This window comes from Oncorhynchus clarkii, chromosome 13, assembly GCF_045791955.1.
Source record: "Oncorhynchus clarkii lewisi isolate Uvic-CL-2024 chromosome 13, UVic_Ocla_1.0, whole genome shotgun sequence".
In the NCBI taxonomy this organism is placed as follows: Eukaryota; Metazoa; Chordata; class Actinopteri; order Salmoniformes; family Salmonidae; genus Oncorhynchus; species Oncorhynchus clarkii.
In genome coordinates this window covers 42,508,607-42,523,902 of record NC_092159.1, presented here as the reverse complement: position 1 = coordinate 42,523,902, position 15,296 = coordinate 42,508,607, and the positions used below count along the sequence as shown (strand labels likewise).

Here is a 15,296-nt window from a genome sequence, read left to right as displayed (position 1 = left end):
GCCAGTGCCACGCTAACTGAGCGACTAGGGTGGAACCAGAACAGTGTAATAAACCTGAAGCATGTTTCTTTGAGATAAGCAAAGACAGAGATAGATGACCTTATCAATGTGCCCCACCTCTTGTTAGAGCACCAAATCATCCAAAAATGAGCTCATTGCTAGACAAGTTGAAATTCACATTCAATTCCTTTGTAATTGTGTGTTGGTTTTATAGGTCTATGCACGTTATCAGTCAAAAGTTTGGACACACCTACTCATTCTAGGGTTTTTCTTTATTTTTAATATTTTCAACATTGTAGAATACTAGTGAAGACATTAAAACTATGAAATAACAGATATGGAATCATGTAGTAATCAAAAAAGTGTTAAACGAATACACATTTACTTCACATTTGAGATTCTTCAAAGTAGCCACCCTTGGCCTTGATGACAGCTTTGCACACTCTTGGCATTCTCTCAACCAGCTTCATATGGTAGTCACCCAGAATGCATTTCAATTAACAAGTGTGCCTTGTTAAAAGTGAATTTGTGGAATTCCTTTCCTTCTTAATGTGTTCGAGCCAATCAGTTGTGTTGTGACAAGGTAGGGGTGATATACAGAAGATTATTTGGTAAAAGACCAAGTCCAAATTAAGGAAAGAAAAGCTCAAACAAGCAAAGAGAAACGACAGTCCATCATTACTTTATGACATGAAGGTCAGTCAATGTGGAAAATTTCAAGAACTTTGAAAGTTTCTGAAAGTGCAGTCACAAAAACCATCAAGAGCTATGATGAAACTGACTCTCATGAGGACTGCCACAGGAAAGGAAGACCCAGAGTTACCTTTGCTGTAGAAAATAAGTTCATTAGAATTACCAGCCTCAGAAATTGCAGCCCAAAAAAATGCTTCACAGAGTTCAAGTAACAGACACATCTCAACATTAACTGTTCAGAGGAGACGTGCGTGAATCAGGCCTTCATGGTCAAATTGCTGCAAAGAAACCACTACTAAAGGACATCAAAAAGAATAAGAGACTTGCTTGCTCCGAGAAGCATGAGCAATGGACATTAGACTGGTGGAAATCTGTCCTTTGGTCTGATGAGTCTTTGTGAGATGCAGACTAGGTGAACGGATGACCTCTGCATGTGCATGGAGGAGGAGGTGTGGGGTTGCTTTGCTGGTGACACTGTTTGTGATTTATTTTGAAATTCAAGGCACACTTAGCCAGCATGGCTACCACAGCATTCTGCAGCAATCGCCATCCCATATGGTTTGGGCTTAGTGGGACTATCATTTGTTTTTCAACAGGACAATGACCCAACACACTTCCAGGCTGTGTAAGGGCTATTTTACCAAGGAGGAGAGTGATGGTGTGCTGCATCAGATGACCTGGCCTCCACCAAATTGAGATGGATTGGGATGAGTTGGACCGCAGAGTGAAGGAAAAGCAGCCAACAAGTGCTTAGCATGTATGGGAACTCCTTCAAGACTGTTAGAAAAGCATTCCAGGTGAAGCTGGTTGAGTGAATGCGGTAGTGGTTACAGTGGCGAGCCAGAAACCGAAAGGTTGCTGGATCGAATCCCTGATTTGTCGTTCTGCCCCTGAACAAGGCAGTTAACCCACTGTTCCCCGGTAGGCCGTCATTGTAAATAATAATTAGTTCTTAACTTACTTTCCTAGTTAAATAAAGGTTACATACAAATGCCAAGCGTGTGCAAAGCTGTCAAGGGTGGCTACTTTGAAGAATCTCAAATATCAAATATATTTTGATTTGTTTAACACTTTTTTGGTTACTACATGATTCAATATGTGTTATTTCATAGTTGTGATGTCTTCACTATTATTCTACAATGTAGAAAATAGTAAAAATATAGAAAAACCCTTGAATGAGTAGGCGTGTCCAAACTTTGCCTGATACTGTATATGCAAATTGCACCTACCTGAGGCAGGTACAAGTTAACCTGGGCATCATGATAGACTACCTTAATTTTCCTACGGTAGTGTATTAGAAAACAAGGACTGTTTTGATATAATTACTATAATAACACAATACTGATCAATATATTGATTATTCCGTTGATCAGAATTTGTTGCTGCATGTGATATTTGACCAAATCTCTCTCTCGTGACCCCAGCGTCAAAGAGAGGTAGGTGTATGGGCTATTTGACCAAATCTCTCTCTCGTGACCCCAGCGTCAAAGAGAGGTAGGTGTATGGGCTATTTGACCAAATCTCTCTCTCGTGACCCCAGCGTCAAAGAGAGGTTTCTCAATCTCACTTAGGCCAACGGCATTAGAGTTAAAGTAGGCTTGGCTACATTTTGTAATGGTTCCTATTTTACTGCCCCATTAAACAGAATAAAGTGAAGAGCATGGATGTGTGCTTAACAATATATTTTATTATTCATACAAAATGTCTTCTATAATAATATATACAGTGGTGCAAAAAAAGTATTTAGTCAGCCACCAATTGTGCAAGTTCTCCCACTTAAAAAGATGAGAGAGGCCTGTAATTTTCATCATAGGTACACTTCAACGATGACAGATGAAATGAGAAGAAAAAAAATCACATTGTAGGATTTTTTAGGAATTTATTTGCAAATTATGGTGGAAAATAAGTATTTGGTCACCTACAAACAAGCAAGATTTCTGGCTCTCACAGACCTGCAACTTCTTCTTTAAGAGGCCATCTGTCCTCCACTCGTTACCTGTATTAATGGCACCTGTTTGAACTTGTTATCGGTATAAAAGACACCTGTCCACAACCTCAAACACTCCAAACTCCACTATGGCCAAGACCAAAGAGTTGTCAAAGGACACCAGAAACAAAATTGTAGACATGCACCAGGCTGGGAAGACTGGATCTGCAATAGGTAAGCAGCTTGGGTTGAAGAAATCAACTGTGGGAGCAATTATTAAGAAGTGGAAGACATACAAGACCACTGATAATCTCCCTCGATCTGGGGCTCCACGCAAGATCTCACCCCGTGGGGTCAAAATGATCATAAGAACGGTGAGCAAAAATCCCAGAACCACACGGGGGACCTAGTGAATGACCAGCAGAGATTTTGAGTGAAAACCTCCTTCCATCAGCAAGGGCATTGAATATGAAACGTGGCTGGGTCTTTCAGCATGACAATGATCCCAAACACACCGCCCGAGCAACGAAGGAGTGGCTTCGTAAGAAGCATTTCAATGTCCTGGAGTGGCCTAGCCAGTCTCCAGATCTCAACCCCATAGAAAATCTTTGGAGGGAGTTGAAAGTCCGTGTTGCCCAGCAACAGCCCCCAAACATCATTGCTCTAGAGGAGATCTGCATGGAGGAATGGGCCAAAATACCAGCAACAGTGTGTGAAAACCTTGTGAAGACTTACAGAAAACGTTTGACCTCTGTCATTGCCAACAAAGGGTATATAACAAAGTATTGAGATAAACTTTTGTTATTGACCAAATACTTATTTTCCACCATAATTTGCAAATAAATCCATTAAAAATCCTACAATGTGATTTTCTGGATTTTTTTTTCTCATTTCGTCTGTCATAGTTGAAGTGTACCTATGATGAAAATTACAGGCCTCTCTCATCTGTTTAAGTGGGAGAACTTGCACAATTGGTGGCTGACTAAATACTTTTTTGCACCACTGTATATATGTGTGTGTGTGTGTGTATTTCACTATAGAACATGTCTTTAGTAGTACTCTCTGCCTAGCGCAGAGACGACCACGGTCAGGAACTTCTGCCAGGCCGCTTGGACGTCTGGCATGAAGGCGTGCCCCATCTGGCAGGCCAGAACAATGGTGAGGCAGTCGCCCAGCAGTTGGGAAAAGGAAACGATTGTAACGTTAGTCATTTATTTACAACAGCAGTATTCTCTTGGATGTAAATCAATGAGGAAAAATGTATTGTTAATTTGTTTTAGGCACGTCCATTAGTACTCATATTTACAGCTTAAATTGTGACACAGGCTTTGACCCTACTGACTATGCGTCCAGCTCTGAATTGTTGTGGTCTGCTGCTTTTCAATGGGAGTTTTACCCATTTTCATTCAATCTCCATATCTCCAGGAGCCAGGGGTCTTCAAAATGTTCTCGCCCAGGGACCATGTGCCAGGTTAACCGGCGGCCCAAGGACCCCCACAGTAAGTTAGCGGGGGAAAAATCCACATCTTGTCTTATGATCAGGTGAATGATACACTATACTGTATATGCAAAAGTACACTATGTGGACACTCCTTCAAATTAGTGGGTTCGGCTATTTCAGCCACACGCGTTGCTGACAGGTGTTTGAAATCAAGCACACCGCCATGCAATCTCCATATTCAAACATTGGCAGTAGAATGGCCTTACTGAAGAGCTCAGTGACTTTCAACGTGGCACAGTCATAGGATGCCACCTTTTCAACAGGTCAGTTTGTCAAATTTCTGCTCTGCTAAAGCTGCCCTGGTCAACTGTAAGTGCTGTTTATTGTGAAGTGGAAAAGTCTAGGAGCAACAACGGCTCAGCCACGAAGTGGTAGGCCACACAAGCTCACAGAACGGGACCACCGAGTGCTGAAGAGCATAACGTGTAAAAAATTGTCTGTCCTTGGTTTGCAACACTCAATCTGGAATTCCAAACTGCCTCTGGAAGCAATGTCAGCACAACAACTGTTCGTCAGGAGTTTCATGAAATGGGTTTCCATGGCCGAGCAGCCGCATACAAGTCTAAGATCACCATGCACAATGCCAAGCTTCGGCGCCTTGACCTCAACCCTATTGAACACCTATGGGATTAATTGAAATGCCGACTGCAAGCCAGGCCTTATAGCCCAAATCAGTGCCCGACCTCACTAATGCTCTTGTGTCTGAATGGAAGCAAGTCCCCACAGCAATGTTCCTACTTCTAGTGGAAAGCCTTCCCAGAAGAGTGGAGGCTGTTATAGCAGCAAAGGGGGAACCAACTCCATATTAATGCCCATGATTTGGGAATGAGGTGGAAGAGGAAGTGTAAACTCCAAACACATTTTCACTAAAAGCAGCTGTTTAGCTCAATAAACAAAGGATGGCAAAAATGGATGTCCAAGTCAAGAAAGATTAACAGCAGCCAGCAGCACTTGCAGCACGAGCCTATTAGCGGGTCCTTTTCCAAAGCATAGGTCAGATAGACCAGTGAGTGTTGTTTGGCTCAATATTCGGAGTTGAGAAATACAGTTGACATCGTTAAAAAGAAGATATGCTCATCTTTCCTACTGTCGGTATGTCATTCAAAATTAGTTTATTCTGTTTATGCCAGCGATATTCATAACATTCAAAATAAAGTAATGAGAAGAAATCTTCTAAAAGAAAGAAGAAAATAACGGCTGAATAACCTTGCCATGCACCCATGACTTATTTTATCTATACTTGGCTGTGTGCCATGAGTTGTAAACAACTAAGATGACGCGCTATGATAAGAGATAACCAACGGGTCTCTTTTGGAGGTGGTTTCTGGGCAGCAGCGTTGTGCTTGGGCAGACAAGACAATACATAAAAAGAGCCCCGAAACGGTAAACTCTATTGAGTTGATTGGCAGCAAGTCAAGAAGTTGAAGCAACAATGAGTCTCTCCGCTAAGGACAAGGCAATTGTCAAGGCCTTTTTTGGCAAGGTTGCCGGCAGGGCAGAGGATGTTGGCAACGAGGCACTTTCCAGGTAGTTACAATTATTTAATTATTTACTACAAGTAATTGATCACTACAATTATTTAAGACCTTTGAATAACTTGTGAATGGTTGAAAACTCCTTACCATACACGTGCGAAAAAATGGTACTCGCGCGTAAATGGAACTCTCTTTTTCCAATTCATATCAAGTTAAAAGAGTGGGGTCGTATAGTACAACGAGAAACATGCCACGCATAACCGACGTATGTTTTCAACCTCCCAGGACGCTGGTGGTGTACCCCCAGACCAAGACATATTTCTCCCATTGGAAGGACCTGAGCCCCGGCTCTGCCCCTGTCAGGAAGCACGGTGGGACAGTCATGGGAGGTGTCCTGGGTGCCATTGAGAAGATTGACGACCTTAGTGCTGGTCTTCTTACCCTCAGCGAGTTGCACGCCTTCATGTTGAGAGTGGATCCTGCCAACTTCAAGGTTAGTAAATAGTTTTTAAAAATGTACTTGTTTTCTTTCTCACTAGTAGCTTTTTCCATTAGTAACCGTTGAAGTTTGAATACTGTAATAGCTTAATGTATGGATTTCAATCTTCAGAAACATACTCGTGAAATATGCTTCTAATATTGTTTCTGCTCTCTCTTCACATCCCCAGATCTTCAACCACAACATGCTGGTGACGCTGGCCATGATGTTCCCTGACGACTTCACCCCTGAGGTGCACGTGGCCACGGACAAGTTTCTGGCCCAGTTGGCCCTGGCTCTGTCTGAGAAGTACCGTTAGGCAATGAGCCAGATTTCCACTTGACAATCTTTGTAGGGTGCCAATTTAAATGAAAAGATGCAATAAATGAATCCTACGATCGAATCTGAAACGTTGTTGTCCTTGGTGATTAATCGTAGGCTATATGTTTTTTTTACGTTTAGCTACTTATTTATTTAATTGATAGACCTAGATTATTGATTGTGAAATAATTACACAATATCCACTATCCACAAAGTTGAAACTTCCACTACTCCACTGTGGGTCCACAATGCCATTAATAGTAATAGCAATTATTATAGTGATAGGTAACCACCACCTTCATTATCATTATTATGATCATTATTATAATTGTTTGGCTACCATTATTACATCACAATCATTATGACTGTAGGTTTGTTTATGTGCAACTCTGTGTTGTTGTTTTTGTCGCACTGCTTTGCTTTTCTTTATCTTGGCCAGGTCGTTGTAAATGGCCTACCTGGTTAAATAAAGGTGAAATAAATGATATGACCTTACATCCTTATATGATATAAGTCATTACTGTTTGTCTTCTGGGTGCCTACATTACCAGTATTTAGACCAGGTTATTATTTCATTAAATAATCAATAAGCCAGAAGCACTGGTCTAATAATCAATAAGCCAGAAGCACTGGTCTAATAATCAATAAGCCAGAAGCACTGGTCTAATAATCAATAAGCCAGAAGCACTGGTCTAATAATCAATAAGCCAGAAGCACTGGTCTAATAATCAATAAGCCAGAAGCACTGGTCTTGGATTAGATTTCTCACCCAAATTTTACATGAGAATGGCCCAGCTCTTATAACTACAATAGGTCATTTATAGATAGATATAGGTTAGTTTGCACCATTTAATATTATACAACAATCATTATTTAAATAATTGCTCAAACTTGCACTTGCTTGAAAAAAACATAGGCACACACATCTTGATATCGTACTTGTCATATTATTCAATAAAATACAATAATAAATACATGTATTGTGAATGAAAACATGCTTTATCATAATAACATTTAGATTAATGGTAGGAAACTAAATTATTACAAAAATAAATGTATAATAATAGATGTTTTATTAGGCCTAAATGAAATAAAATAAAAGGCAGGCAACATATTTTCTTTATCGGCTTTTGGCAGAACTTTTTCTTAATTTGACTTTCTGAAAACAAAAGTATGAATTATTTGTCTATACATCGGCAGTTACAGGACATTAAACTGTCCACATTTCCACCAACGCCACTTAAATAATTTCAAATATGAATTGGTAATAAATAATGATGGTCATTAATGAATTAACATAAAAGGCACATGAGAACTATCGTCCCTGTCTTGGTGATTTGTTCCTTTCGGTCGTTGTAATTTACAGTGGGCTATGAATGGGCTGGCGTGGTACTGCAATGAATTTCTACAAAACATTGTTAACCCAGCCCACTCAAAACAGCTAAACCAATAGTTAGCTTTTGGTGTGGAGACAAAACGCGTATATAAGCTGTCCCTTCAGTAGCATGAACAGTACATATCATATTGAGTGATACCTACCCAAACGTCAATATGGTTCAGTGGACAGACTTCGAGCGCCAAACAATCCAGAGCATCTTCGGGAAGATGGACTACGATGACGTGGGGCCCGCGGCTCTTTCCAGGTCTTTGCTCTTTTTCATACCTCCTTGAAAATAGGCCTACATTTACATTGAACCTCGTGCATATTATATGATTAATGTAGTCACTCATAATTCCATTATTGACTTACAGGTGTCTGATCGTGTACCCCTGGACCCAGAGGTATTTTGGTAACTTCGGAAACCTCTCCAACGCCGCTGCCATCCAGGGAAACCCCAAGGTCGCCGCTCACGGAAAGACTGTCCTGCAAGGACTGGTCCTGGCTGTCAAGAACATGGATAACATCAAGGCCACCTTCACAGAGCTGAGCGTGCTGCACTCCGAGAAACTGCGCGTGGATCCCGACAACTTCCGGGTAAAGTTAAATGTCCTACTTCACACAAGGCACTTGCCTATCTATTAAAATAGTATGGTAGAATGCGTTTTCTTACATGTCCATTTGCTAATTTCTTTTGCAGCTGCTGGCTGACTGCCTTACTATTGTCGTTGCTGCGAGAATGGGTGCTGCCTTCACCGCTGACGTCCAGGGTGCTTTCCAGAAGTTCCTAGCCATCGTGGTGTGCTCCCTGTGCAGACAGTACCACTAGAGCGTTCGTTGCCTGCGTCAACATAAACAGAGCAGCATCCGGCGCCCTTCATTGCATGTCTCAAAACAGATGTATCGATTCTGAAGGAAAAATAAAGTGCTAAATCGAAAACATATTTGTCATCGCTTTCATTATGTATTCGTATGTCAACACGTATGGCCTACATTAACATATATTTTAAACAAATGAAAGGTCCACGTCAATAGGACTACATATAGATTTGTTTTTGTGGTTTACATAAATCTATAAGTTGTGCAGCTTATTTCAACTGGTACGCTTCCAAAGCACCCAATTTTCTGTCCAACCTAAAGCACAAATATTGTCCTAAAATACATTTCACACATATGAACTGTGACAACATACATGAGGGCTAAATTCCATAAATAGCGTTAGAATGACAAACCCAATAAATGTGTAGGCTACAGCAGCCTAGAGGTAGGTAAATGGATGTTTCTTCCCTGTCCTCTCTGTAGGCTACATGTGTGAACTGGGGAGGCCGGTTGAAGGCATGAGAAGTTAAGAGCTTCAGAACGTATATAAAATAAAATCTAAATTAACTGTGTCTGCATTGATGTTCATAAAACTCCATCCGACCTGCTATTGCGCATTGGAACCCAGAACGATATGTGAACACTTGGTCACAGCAACGCTGAGGACACCCAAACCAGAGTGGCCACTACAAAGCCCAGGAGCCGGACCCTCCCTGCAAGTTGCCGTAGCCCTGCTTAAGATATTTAGCCTGTATTGGCTATCGGTTTAGACGCAGGGCATAGGGTGGCGCACAATTTGCCCAGCGTCGTCCGGGTTAGGTGAGGGTTTGGCCGGGGTAGGCCGTCATTGTAAAATAATAATTTGTTATTAACTGACTTGCCTCGTTAAATAAAGGTTAAATGTTCTAGCTTGGTAGGCTATCTCGTGGTGGGGAAATTGAAATGTATATTGGGCCAAGTTGGAAGTAATAATGCATTTAGATTATAGTTTATTGAGATGCATAAATACACCACACCAAAAGCATGATTGTATGGATGTTTTAAAACTAATTTCCTGCAATTCTACATAGTAATGATTTATGATCACCATTTGATCACTTGATTCATTGATTAAATCTTTGCAAATAAATTATATGAATTGATTATTTACCCTACAGTGGGGCAAAAAAGTATTTAGTCAGCCACCAATTGTGCAAGTTCTCCCACTTAAAAAGATGAAAGAGGCCTGTAATTTTCATCATACGTACACTTCAACTATGACAGACAAAATAAGAAAAAAAATCCAGAAAATCTCATTGTAGGATTTTTAATGGCTTTATTTGCAAATGATGGTGGAAAATAAGTATTTGGTCACCTACAAACAAGCAAGATTTCTGGCTCTCACAGACCTGTAACTTCTTCTTTAAGAGGCTCCTCTGTCCTCCACTCGTTACCTGTATTAATGGCACCTGTTTGAACTTGTTATCAGTATAAAAGACACCTGTCCACAACCTCAAACAGTCACACTCCAAACTCCACTATGGCCAAGACCAAAGAGCTGTCAAAGGACACCAGAAACAAAATTGTAGACATGCACCAGGCTGGGAAGACTGAATCTGCAATAGGTAAGCAGCTTGGTTTGAAGAAATCAACTGTGGGAGCAATTATTAGGAAATGGAAGACATACAAGACCACTGATAATCTCCCTCAATCTGGGGCTCCACGCAAGATCTCACCCCGTGGGGTCAAAATGATCACAAGAACGGTGAGCAAAAATCCCAGAACCACACGGGGGACCTAGTGAATGACCAGCAGAGAGCTGGGACCAAAGTAACAAAGCCTACCATCAGTAACACACTACGCCGCCAGGGACTCAAATCCTGCAATGCCAGACGTGTCCCCCTGCTTAAGCCAGTACATGTCCAGGCCCGTCTGAAGTTTGCTAGAGAGCATTTGGATGATCCAGAAGAAGATTGGGAGAATGTCATGTGGTCAAATGAAACCAAAATATAACTTTTTGGTAAAAACTCAACTCATTGTGTTTGGAGGACAAAGAATGCTGAGTTGCATCCAAAGAACACCATACATACTGTGAAGCATGGGGGTGGAAACATCATGCTTTGGGGCTGTTTTTCTGCAAAGGGACCAGGACGACTGATCCATGTAAAGGAAAGAATGAATGGGGCCATGTATCGTGAGATTTTGAGTGAAAACCTCCTTCCATCAGGAAGGGCATTGAAGATGAAACGTGGCTGGGTCTTTCAGCATGACAATGATCCCAAACACACCGCCCGGGCAACGAAGGAGTGGCTTCGTAAGAAGCATTTCAAGGTCCTGGAGTGGCCTAGCCAGTCTCCAGATCTCAACCCCATAGAAAATCTTTGGAGGGAGTTGAAAGTCCGTGTTGCCCAGCAACAGCCCCAAAACACCACTGCTCTAGAGGAGATCTGCATGGAGGAATGGGCCAAAATAACAGCAACAGTGTGTGAAAACCTTGTGAAGACTTACAGAAAACGTTTGACCTCTGTCATTGCCAACAAAGGGTATATAACAAAGTATTGATATAAACTTTTGTTATTGACCAAATACTTATTTTCCACCATAATTTGCAAATAAATTCATTAAAAATCCTACAATGTGATTTTCTGCATTTTTTTTCTCATTTTGTCTGTCATAGTTGAAGTGTACCTATGATGAAAATTACAGGCCTCTCTCATCTTTTTAAGTGGGAGAACTTGCACAATTGGTGGCTGACTAAATACTTTTTTGCCCCACTGTATGTTATATTTTATTCTGTAATAGGGTATATTTTAACCATGTGTTCAAGCTAATCAAATCCAAAGTTTATTTTGCGCTGTCATTTTGGAACCATGAAGGGCACTCCAATCGTTTATAATAACACTCCTCAAGATCTGTCGCCTATGACTAATAGTCTTTACTCATCACTTATTATTATTATTACTAATAGAATATCATCACTTCTCACAATGGTGCTCGTTTAGTAAAGTTAGATCAAAGCTGAATCAATGTCTCGTAAGATCACATAACGATTACTTTTCAGTTTACATAACAGAACCGAATATAATAGCATAGCATAATAGGCCGATAGGCTAATGTTACTGTTGCACCAAAAACACCTCATCATCTCTAATAAGATTTTAGAATGGTTTGTAAAAAAAAATAAAAAAATGTAAGTATTGTGCGCCAAAACTCAACAGGATAGATGCTTAGATTGAAACAAAATACAAGAAAGGCTAATAGTCTGTTAACACCATCTGCTCTGAACAGTCATTCGACAAGATCGAAATGCGTAGACTATTCCCATGAAACTGATAGAGATCTATCAAGTTATTTGAATGCAGATGCAGTTTCGCCGGTAAAACATGAATAACTCTCAGCCACGATTGACAGTGATGATGGCCTATTTTGAAATGAGGTATGCCTAACTTGGTGTTTGAGGGTATTACAAATATAAAATGTTCTTGAGACAACATGTGTTGGCAAAAGCAGACGTTGCAATTGGAATACGCATGTTATAACAGGGCTCTCCAAACCTGTTCCTTTGTGCCATGTTTAATTGATGCATAATGCCAAGCCTGGCTGTTTTCGCCACACAATTAATTACATTGCAAAATCCGCTTTCCCTTTAAATAAAAACGATAAAGATAAACAGTTGTTGATGACGGTATTTTTATTCCATGATTCATATCATACAACACGTGCACATTTATGATCAACACAGAAAACCGAGAGGATTTATATTCTCGCCTTTTAACGATACTTCTCGGAAAGGGCCAGGGCCAACTTGGCGAGGAACTTGTCCACAGACACGTGTACCTCAGGGGTAAAGTCAGCAGGGAACATCATGGCTAGCACCACCAGAATGTTGTGGTTGATGATCTGTAGATGTAGCGGGAATAGAGTTATTATTATCAAGCCATTAGGCATAGTCCATATGCGAAAGATAGTGTTTCTGAAGATTCAATTGGAACCTTCACAAAATACAAACATAGAGCTCAAATTTGGACACGGTCGCCACTCTGATATATTGAGAAAGGGTGAATCGTTTTATTGATTCAGTAAGTTATTTAGTCACCTTGAAGTTGGCGGGATCCACACGCAGGGTGAAGGCGTGCAGCTCGCTGAGGGTCAGAAGACCACCGGTCAGGTCGTCGATCTTGGTCACGGCATCCAGGACGCCTCCCATGACGGTCAGACCGTGCTTCTTGACGGGAGCAGAGCCAGGGCTCAGGTCCGTCCAGTGGGAGAAGTAGGTCTTGGTCTGGGGGTACACCACCAGGGTCCTGGAAATAAATGCATGTGATCATGTATTATAATTTAACGTGCGTAAATGCACGGCATAACTCTGTTACAAAACAATCCGTTCAATATATAATGATACCTATACCTAGAGAGAGCCTCATTTCCGATATCCTCTGCTTTGCCAGACACCTTTCCAAAAAAGGCTGTCACGATCTGTTTGTCCTTGGCTGTGAGACTCATTCTAGCGGTTTCTATGACGTAAGATACTACTGGTGTCATAAGAGTGGACACTGGGAGTATTTATATGGTCTGTAAAGATCTCTTTGGCTTAGCTCCACCTTCAACTGGAAGTCATTGGATGTACACAATGTAGAGTTTGGTGATAACCATTAGTATATTGATAACCAACAATATGTGTAAGTGTTATGACGATAGTGCTGAAAAACGGAAGAATCATGCTTCAAATTGTTATGAATCTAAAGGCTACATTATGCATGATGCAACAATGTATTTTATACTTCTTATAATATAATGAATACGGTCAGCTGGACGTTTTATGCACATGGAATGGTCTTTGGAATTTGTCTGATAAAAATGTTTTGGGCTATTTAGGCGTTCATTTGTTTTATTGACTCATTCATTGATTAATTCGTTGATGTAATAATTAATTAATTAATTAATTGGATAATTAATTAATTAATTCAGTAAATATGCCTTCTACAATGACCAAAGTCATTATAGACGGTATTTCTCATTAATCTCACCCTGTTTTGTCAAGGGTGGTACCAAACAAATGATGAGGGACATCTCGTTGGCAACGGTTGAGTACCAAGATTGCTGTCTTATCTCTGCAACAGTGACACCGCACGCCTTCCGGTGAGGTGTGTTGAAGGTTGATTGATATACGTTTTCTCAGTAGGTCAATAGTTATGGATAGGCCAGGTCTATTGTTCAAGTCACATGCTGCTGAACCTCTATAATCCTTACCACGTCGTGCGATGTCACTCAGATTTCCCTAAAAATAGGTAAATGCATATGTGTGTCCTTTGCATGAGAGTATATCCTGCATAGGCTTTGTTCACCAATATCTATCCTGATGTCGTAGTAGCTAGCAGCTTATAGAGAGCATGTCACCGTGTGTCAGGTGCGTGGATAAAATCGGAGTAATACGTTTTGTCAAGAAGAATATTGATTGTTTGGGTAAGCTAATACACCCTGCATGATACATGTATAAGTGAAGTATATCTCACTTGCTTTTCAAAAAGTGGCGCTGGTGAAACTACTGTGAAGGCTACTCTAACCTTGGTACCTCCACTTCTCTCGACCAGAGAGATAAGAGGAAAGGTGAGCCAATGATTATAATGTTCACATTATTTTTGTACCCTTTTTATTTCCTATCCCATAGCATAACGCGATTAGCCTATTTCGTCACCAATTAAAACTAGTAAAATAGCCTATATCTGAATTTTTATTGAAAACATTATACGCCTACTTACAGGGTTCGCATGGATCCAGCACCATGCCTAATGATTAAACTACACACTTCCTAACGTGTTGTAACGATGTGTTATAATAAGGTTGAAGTCCTCTTGAGTCGTCTTGTTTAAATAGTGCCGTTGCGTAATTCAGGTGCTTTTCCGAACATTAAGCACGTTGCTCTTCAAACCCATTTGGAATGCCAACGTTCAGCTACAGTACCAGTAAAAAGTTTGGACACACCAACTCATTCCAGGGTTTTTCTTTATTTTTTACGTTGTTATAAGGGCACAAGGCGAGACCCAGATACAGACACAGGAGGCAGATGGTTAGAGTCTTTGTAGTTTATTTATATCCAAAAGGAGTAGGCAAGAGAATGGTCGTGGACAGGCAAAATGTCAAAACCAGATTCTGAGTCCAAGAGGTACAAAGTTGCAGACAGGCTCGATGTCAGGGCAAGCAGAGGGTCAGGTGGGTACGGAGTCCAGAAAAAAAGAGGCAAAGGTTAAAACCAGGAAGAGTAGAAAAAGATAATAGAAAACAGGAGCATGGGGGGAAAACACGCTGGTTGGCTTGAAAACATGCAAGATGAACTGGCACAGAGAGACAGGAAACACAGGGATAATACACTGGTGAAAATAAGCAACACCTGGAGGGGGTGGAGACAATAACAATGACAGGTGGAACAGATCAGGGCGTGACAGTTGTAGAATAATAGTGAAGACATCAAAACTATGAAATAACAAATGGAATCATGTAGTAACCAAAAAAGTGTTAAACAAATCAACAGACATCTCAACTTTTCAGAAGACATTGCGTGAATCAGAGCTTCATGGTTGAATTGCTGCAAAGAAACCACTACTAAAGGAGACCAATAGGAAGAAGAGACATGATTGGGCCAAGAAACACGAGCAATAGACATTAGACTGTGGAAACCTGTCCTTTGGTCTGATGAGTCAAAATGTGAGATTTTTGGTTCCAACCGC

General features: G+C 40.8%; 3 protein-coding genes across 3 annotated transcripts; 2 read left to right on the top strand and 1 right to left on the bottom strand.

The window, feature by feature from the left end:
* Positions 1-5,499: 5,499 nt before the first annotated feature.
* On the top strand, positions 5,500-6,502 carry LOC139423957 (hemoglobin embryonic subunit alpha-like). The gene is made up of 3 exons (XM_071175616.1): positions 5,500-5,648; positions 5,882-6,089; positions 6,265-6,502. The coding sequence occupies exons 1-3, from the start codon at positions 5,554-5,556 to the stop codon at positions 6,391-6,393; spliced, it is 432 nt and encodes a 143-aa protein (XP_071031717.1). The 5' UTR covers positions 5,500-5,553; the 3' UTR covers positions 6,394-6,502.
* Positions 6,503-7,883: 1,381 nt separating this feature from the next.
* LOC139364757 (hemoglobin subunit beta-like) lies at positions 7,884-8,706 on the top strand. Its single transcript, XM_071101791.1, has 3 exons — positions 7,884-8,038; positions 8,148-8,370; positions 8,474-8,706. The coding sequence occupies exons 1-3, from the start codon at positions 7,947-7,949 to the stop codon at positions 8,600-8,602; spliced, it is 444 nt and encodes a 147-aa protein (XP_070957892.1). The 5' UTR covers positions 7,884-7,946; the 3' UTR covers positions 8,603-8,706.
* A 3,545-nt stretch (positions 8,707-12,251) lies between these two features.
* LOC139364758 (hemoglobin embryonic subunit alpha-like) lies at positions 12,252-13,113 on the bottom strand. The gene is made up of 3 exons (XM_071101792.1): positions 12,980-13,113; positions 12,668-12,875; positions 12,252-12,471 (listed from the first exon to the last, which is right to left on the bottom strand). Exons 1-3 carry the CDS (start codon positions 13,111-13,113, stop codon positions 12,343-12,345), a joined length of 471 nt encoding a protein of 156 aa, XP_070957893.1. The 3' UTR covers positions 12,252-12,342.
* Between the last annotated feature and the right edge of the window lie 2,183 nt (positions 13,114-15,296).

Excerpts from the sequence above, each read along its gene's own strand:
- LOC139423957 (XM_071175616.1), top strand. The coding sequence starts at position 5,554 with ATGAGTCTCTCCGCTAAGGACAAGGCAATTGTCAAGGCCTTTTTTGGC. Across the intron at positions 5,649-5,881 it reads GGCAACGAGGCACTTTCCAG|GACGCTGGTGGTGTACCCCC; the intron begins GTAGTTACAATT and ends TCAACCTCCCAG. Across the intron at positions 6,090-6,264 it reads TGGATCCTGCCAACTTCAAG|ATCTTCAACCACAACATGCT; the intron begins GTTAGTAAATAG and ends TCACATCCCCAG.
- LOC139364757 (XM_071101791.1), top strand. The coding sequence starts at position 7,947 with ATGGTTCAGTGGACAGACTTCGAGCGCCAAACAATCCAGAGCATCTTC. Across the intron at positions 8,039-8,147 it reads GGGCCCGCGGCTCTTTCCAG|GTGTCTGATCGTGTACCCCT; the intron begins GTCTTTGCTCTT and ends ATTGACTTACAG. Across the intron at positions 8,371-8,473 it reads TGGATCCCGACAACTTCCGG|CTGCTGGCTGACTGCCTTAC; the intron begins GTAAAGTTAAAT and ends TTTCTTTTGCAG.
- LOC139364758 (XM_071101792.1), bottom strand. The coding sequence starts at position 13,113 with ATGACACCAGTAGTATCTTACGTCATAGAAACCGCTAGAATGAGTCTC. Across the intron at positions 12,876-12,979 it reads GGAAATGAGGCTCTCTCTAG|GACCCTGGTGGTGTACCCCC; the intron begins GTATAGGTATCA and ends ATTTATTTCCAG. Across the intron at positions 12,472-12,667 it reads TGGATCCCGCCAACTTCAAG|ATCATCAACCACAACATTCT; the intron begins GTGACTAAATAA and ends CTACATCTACAG.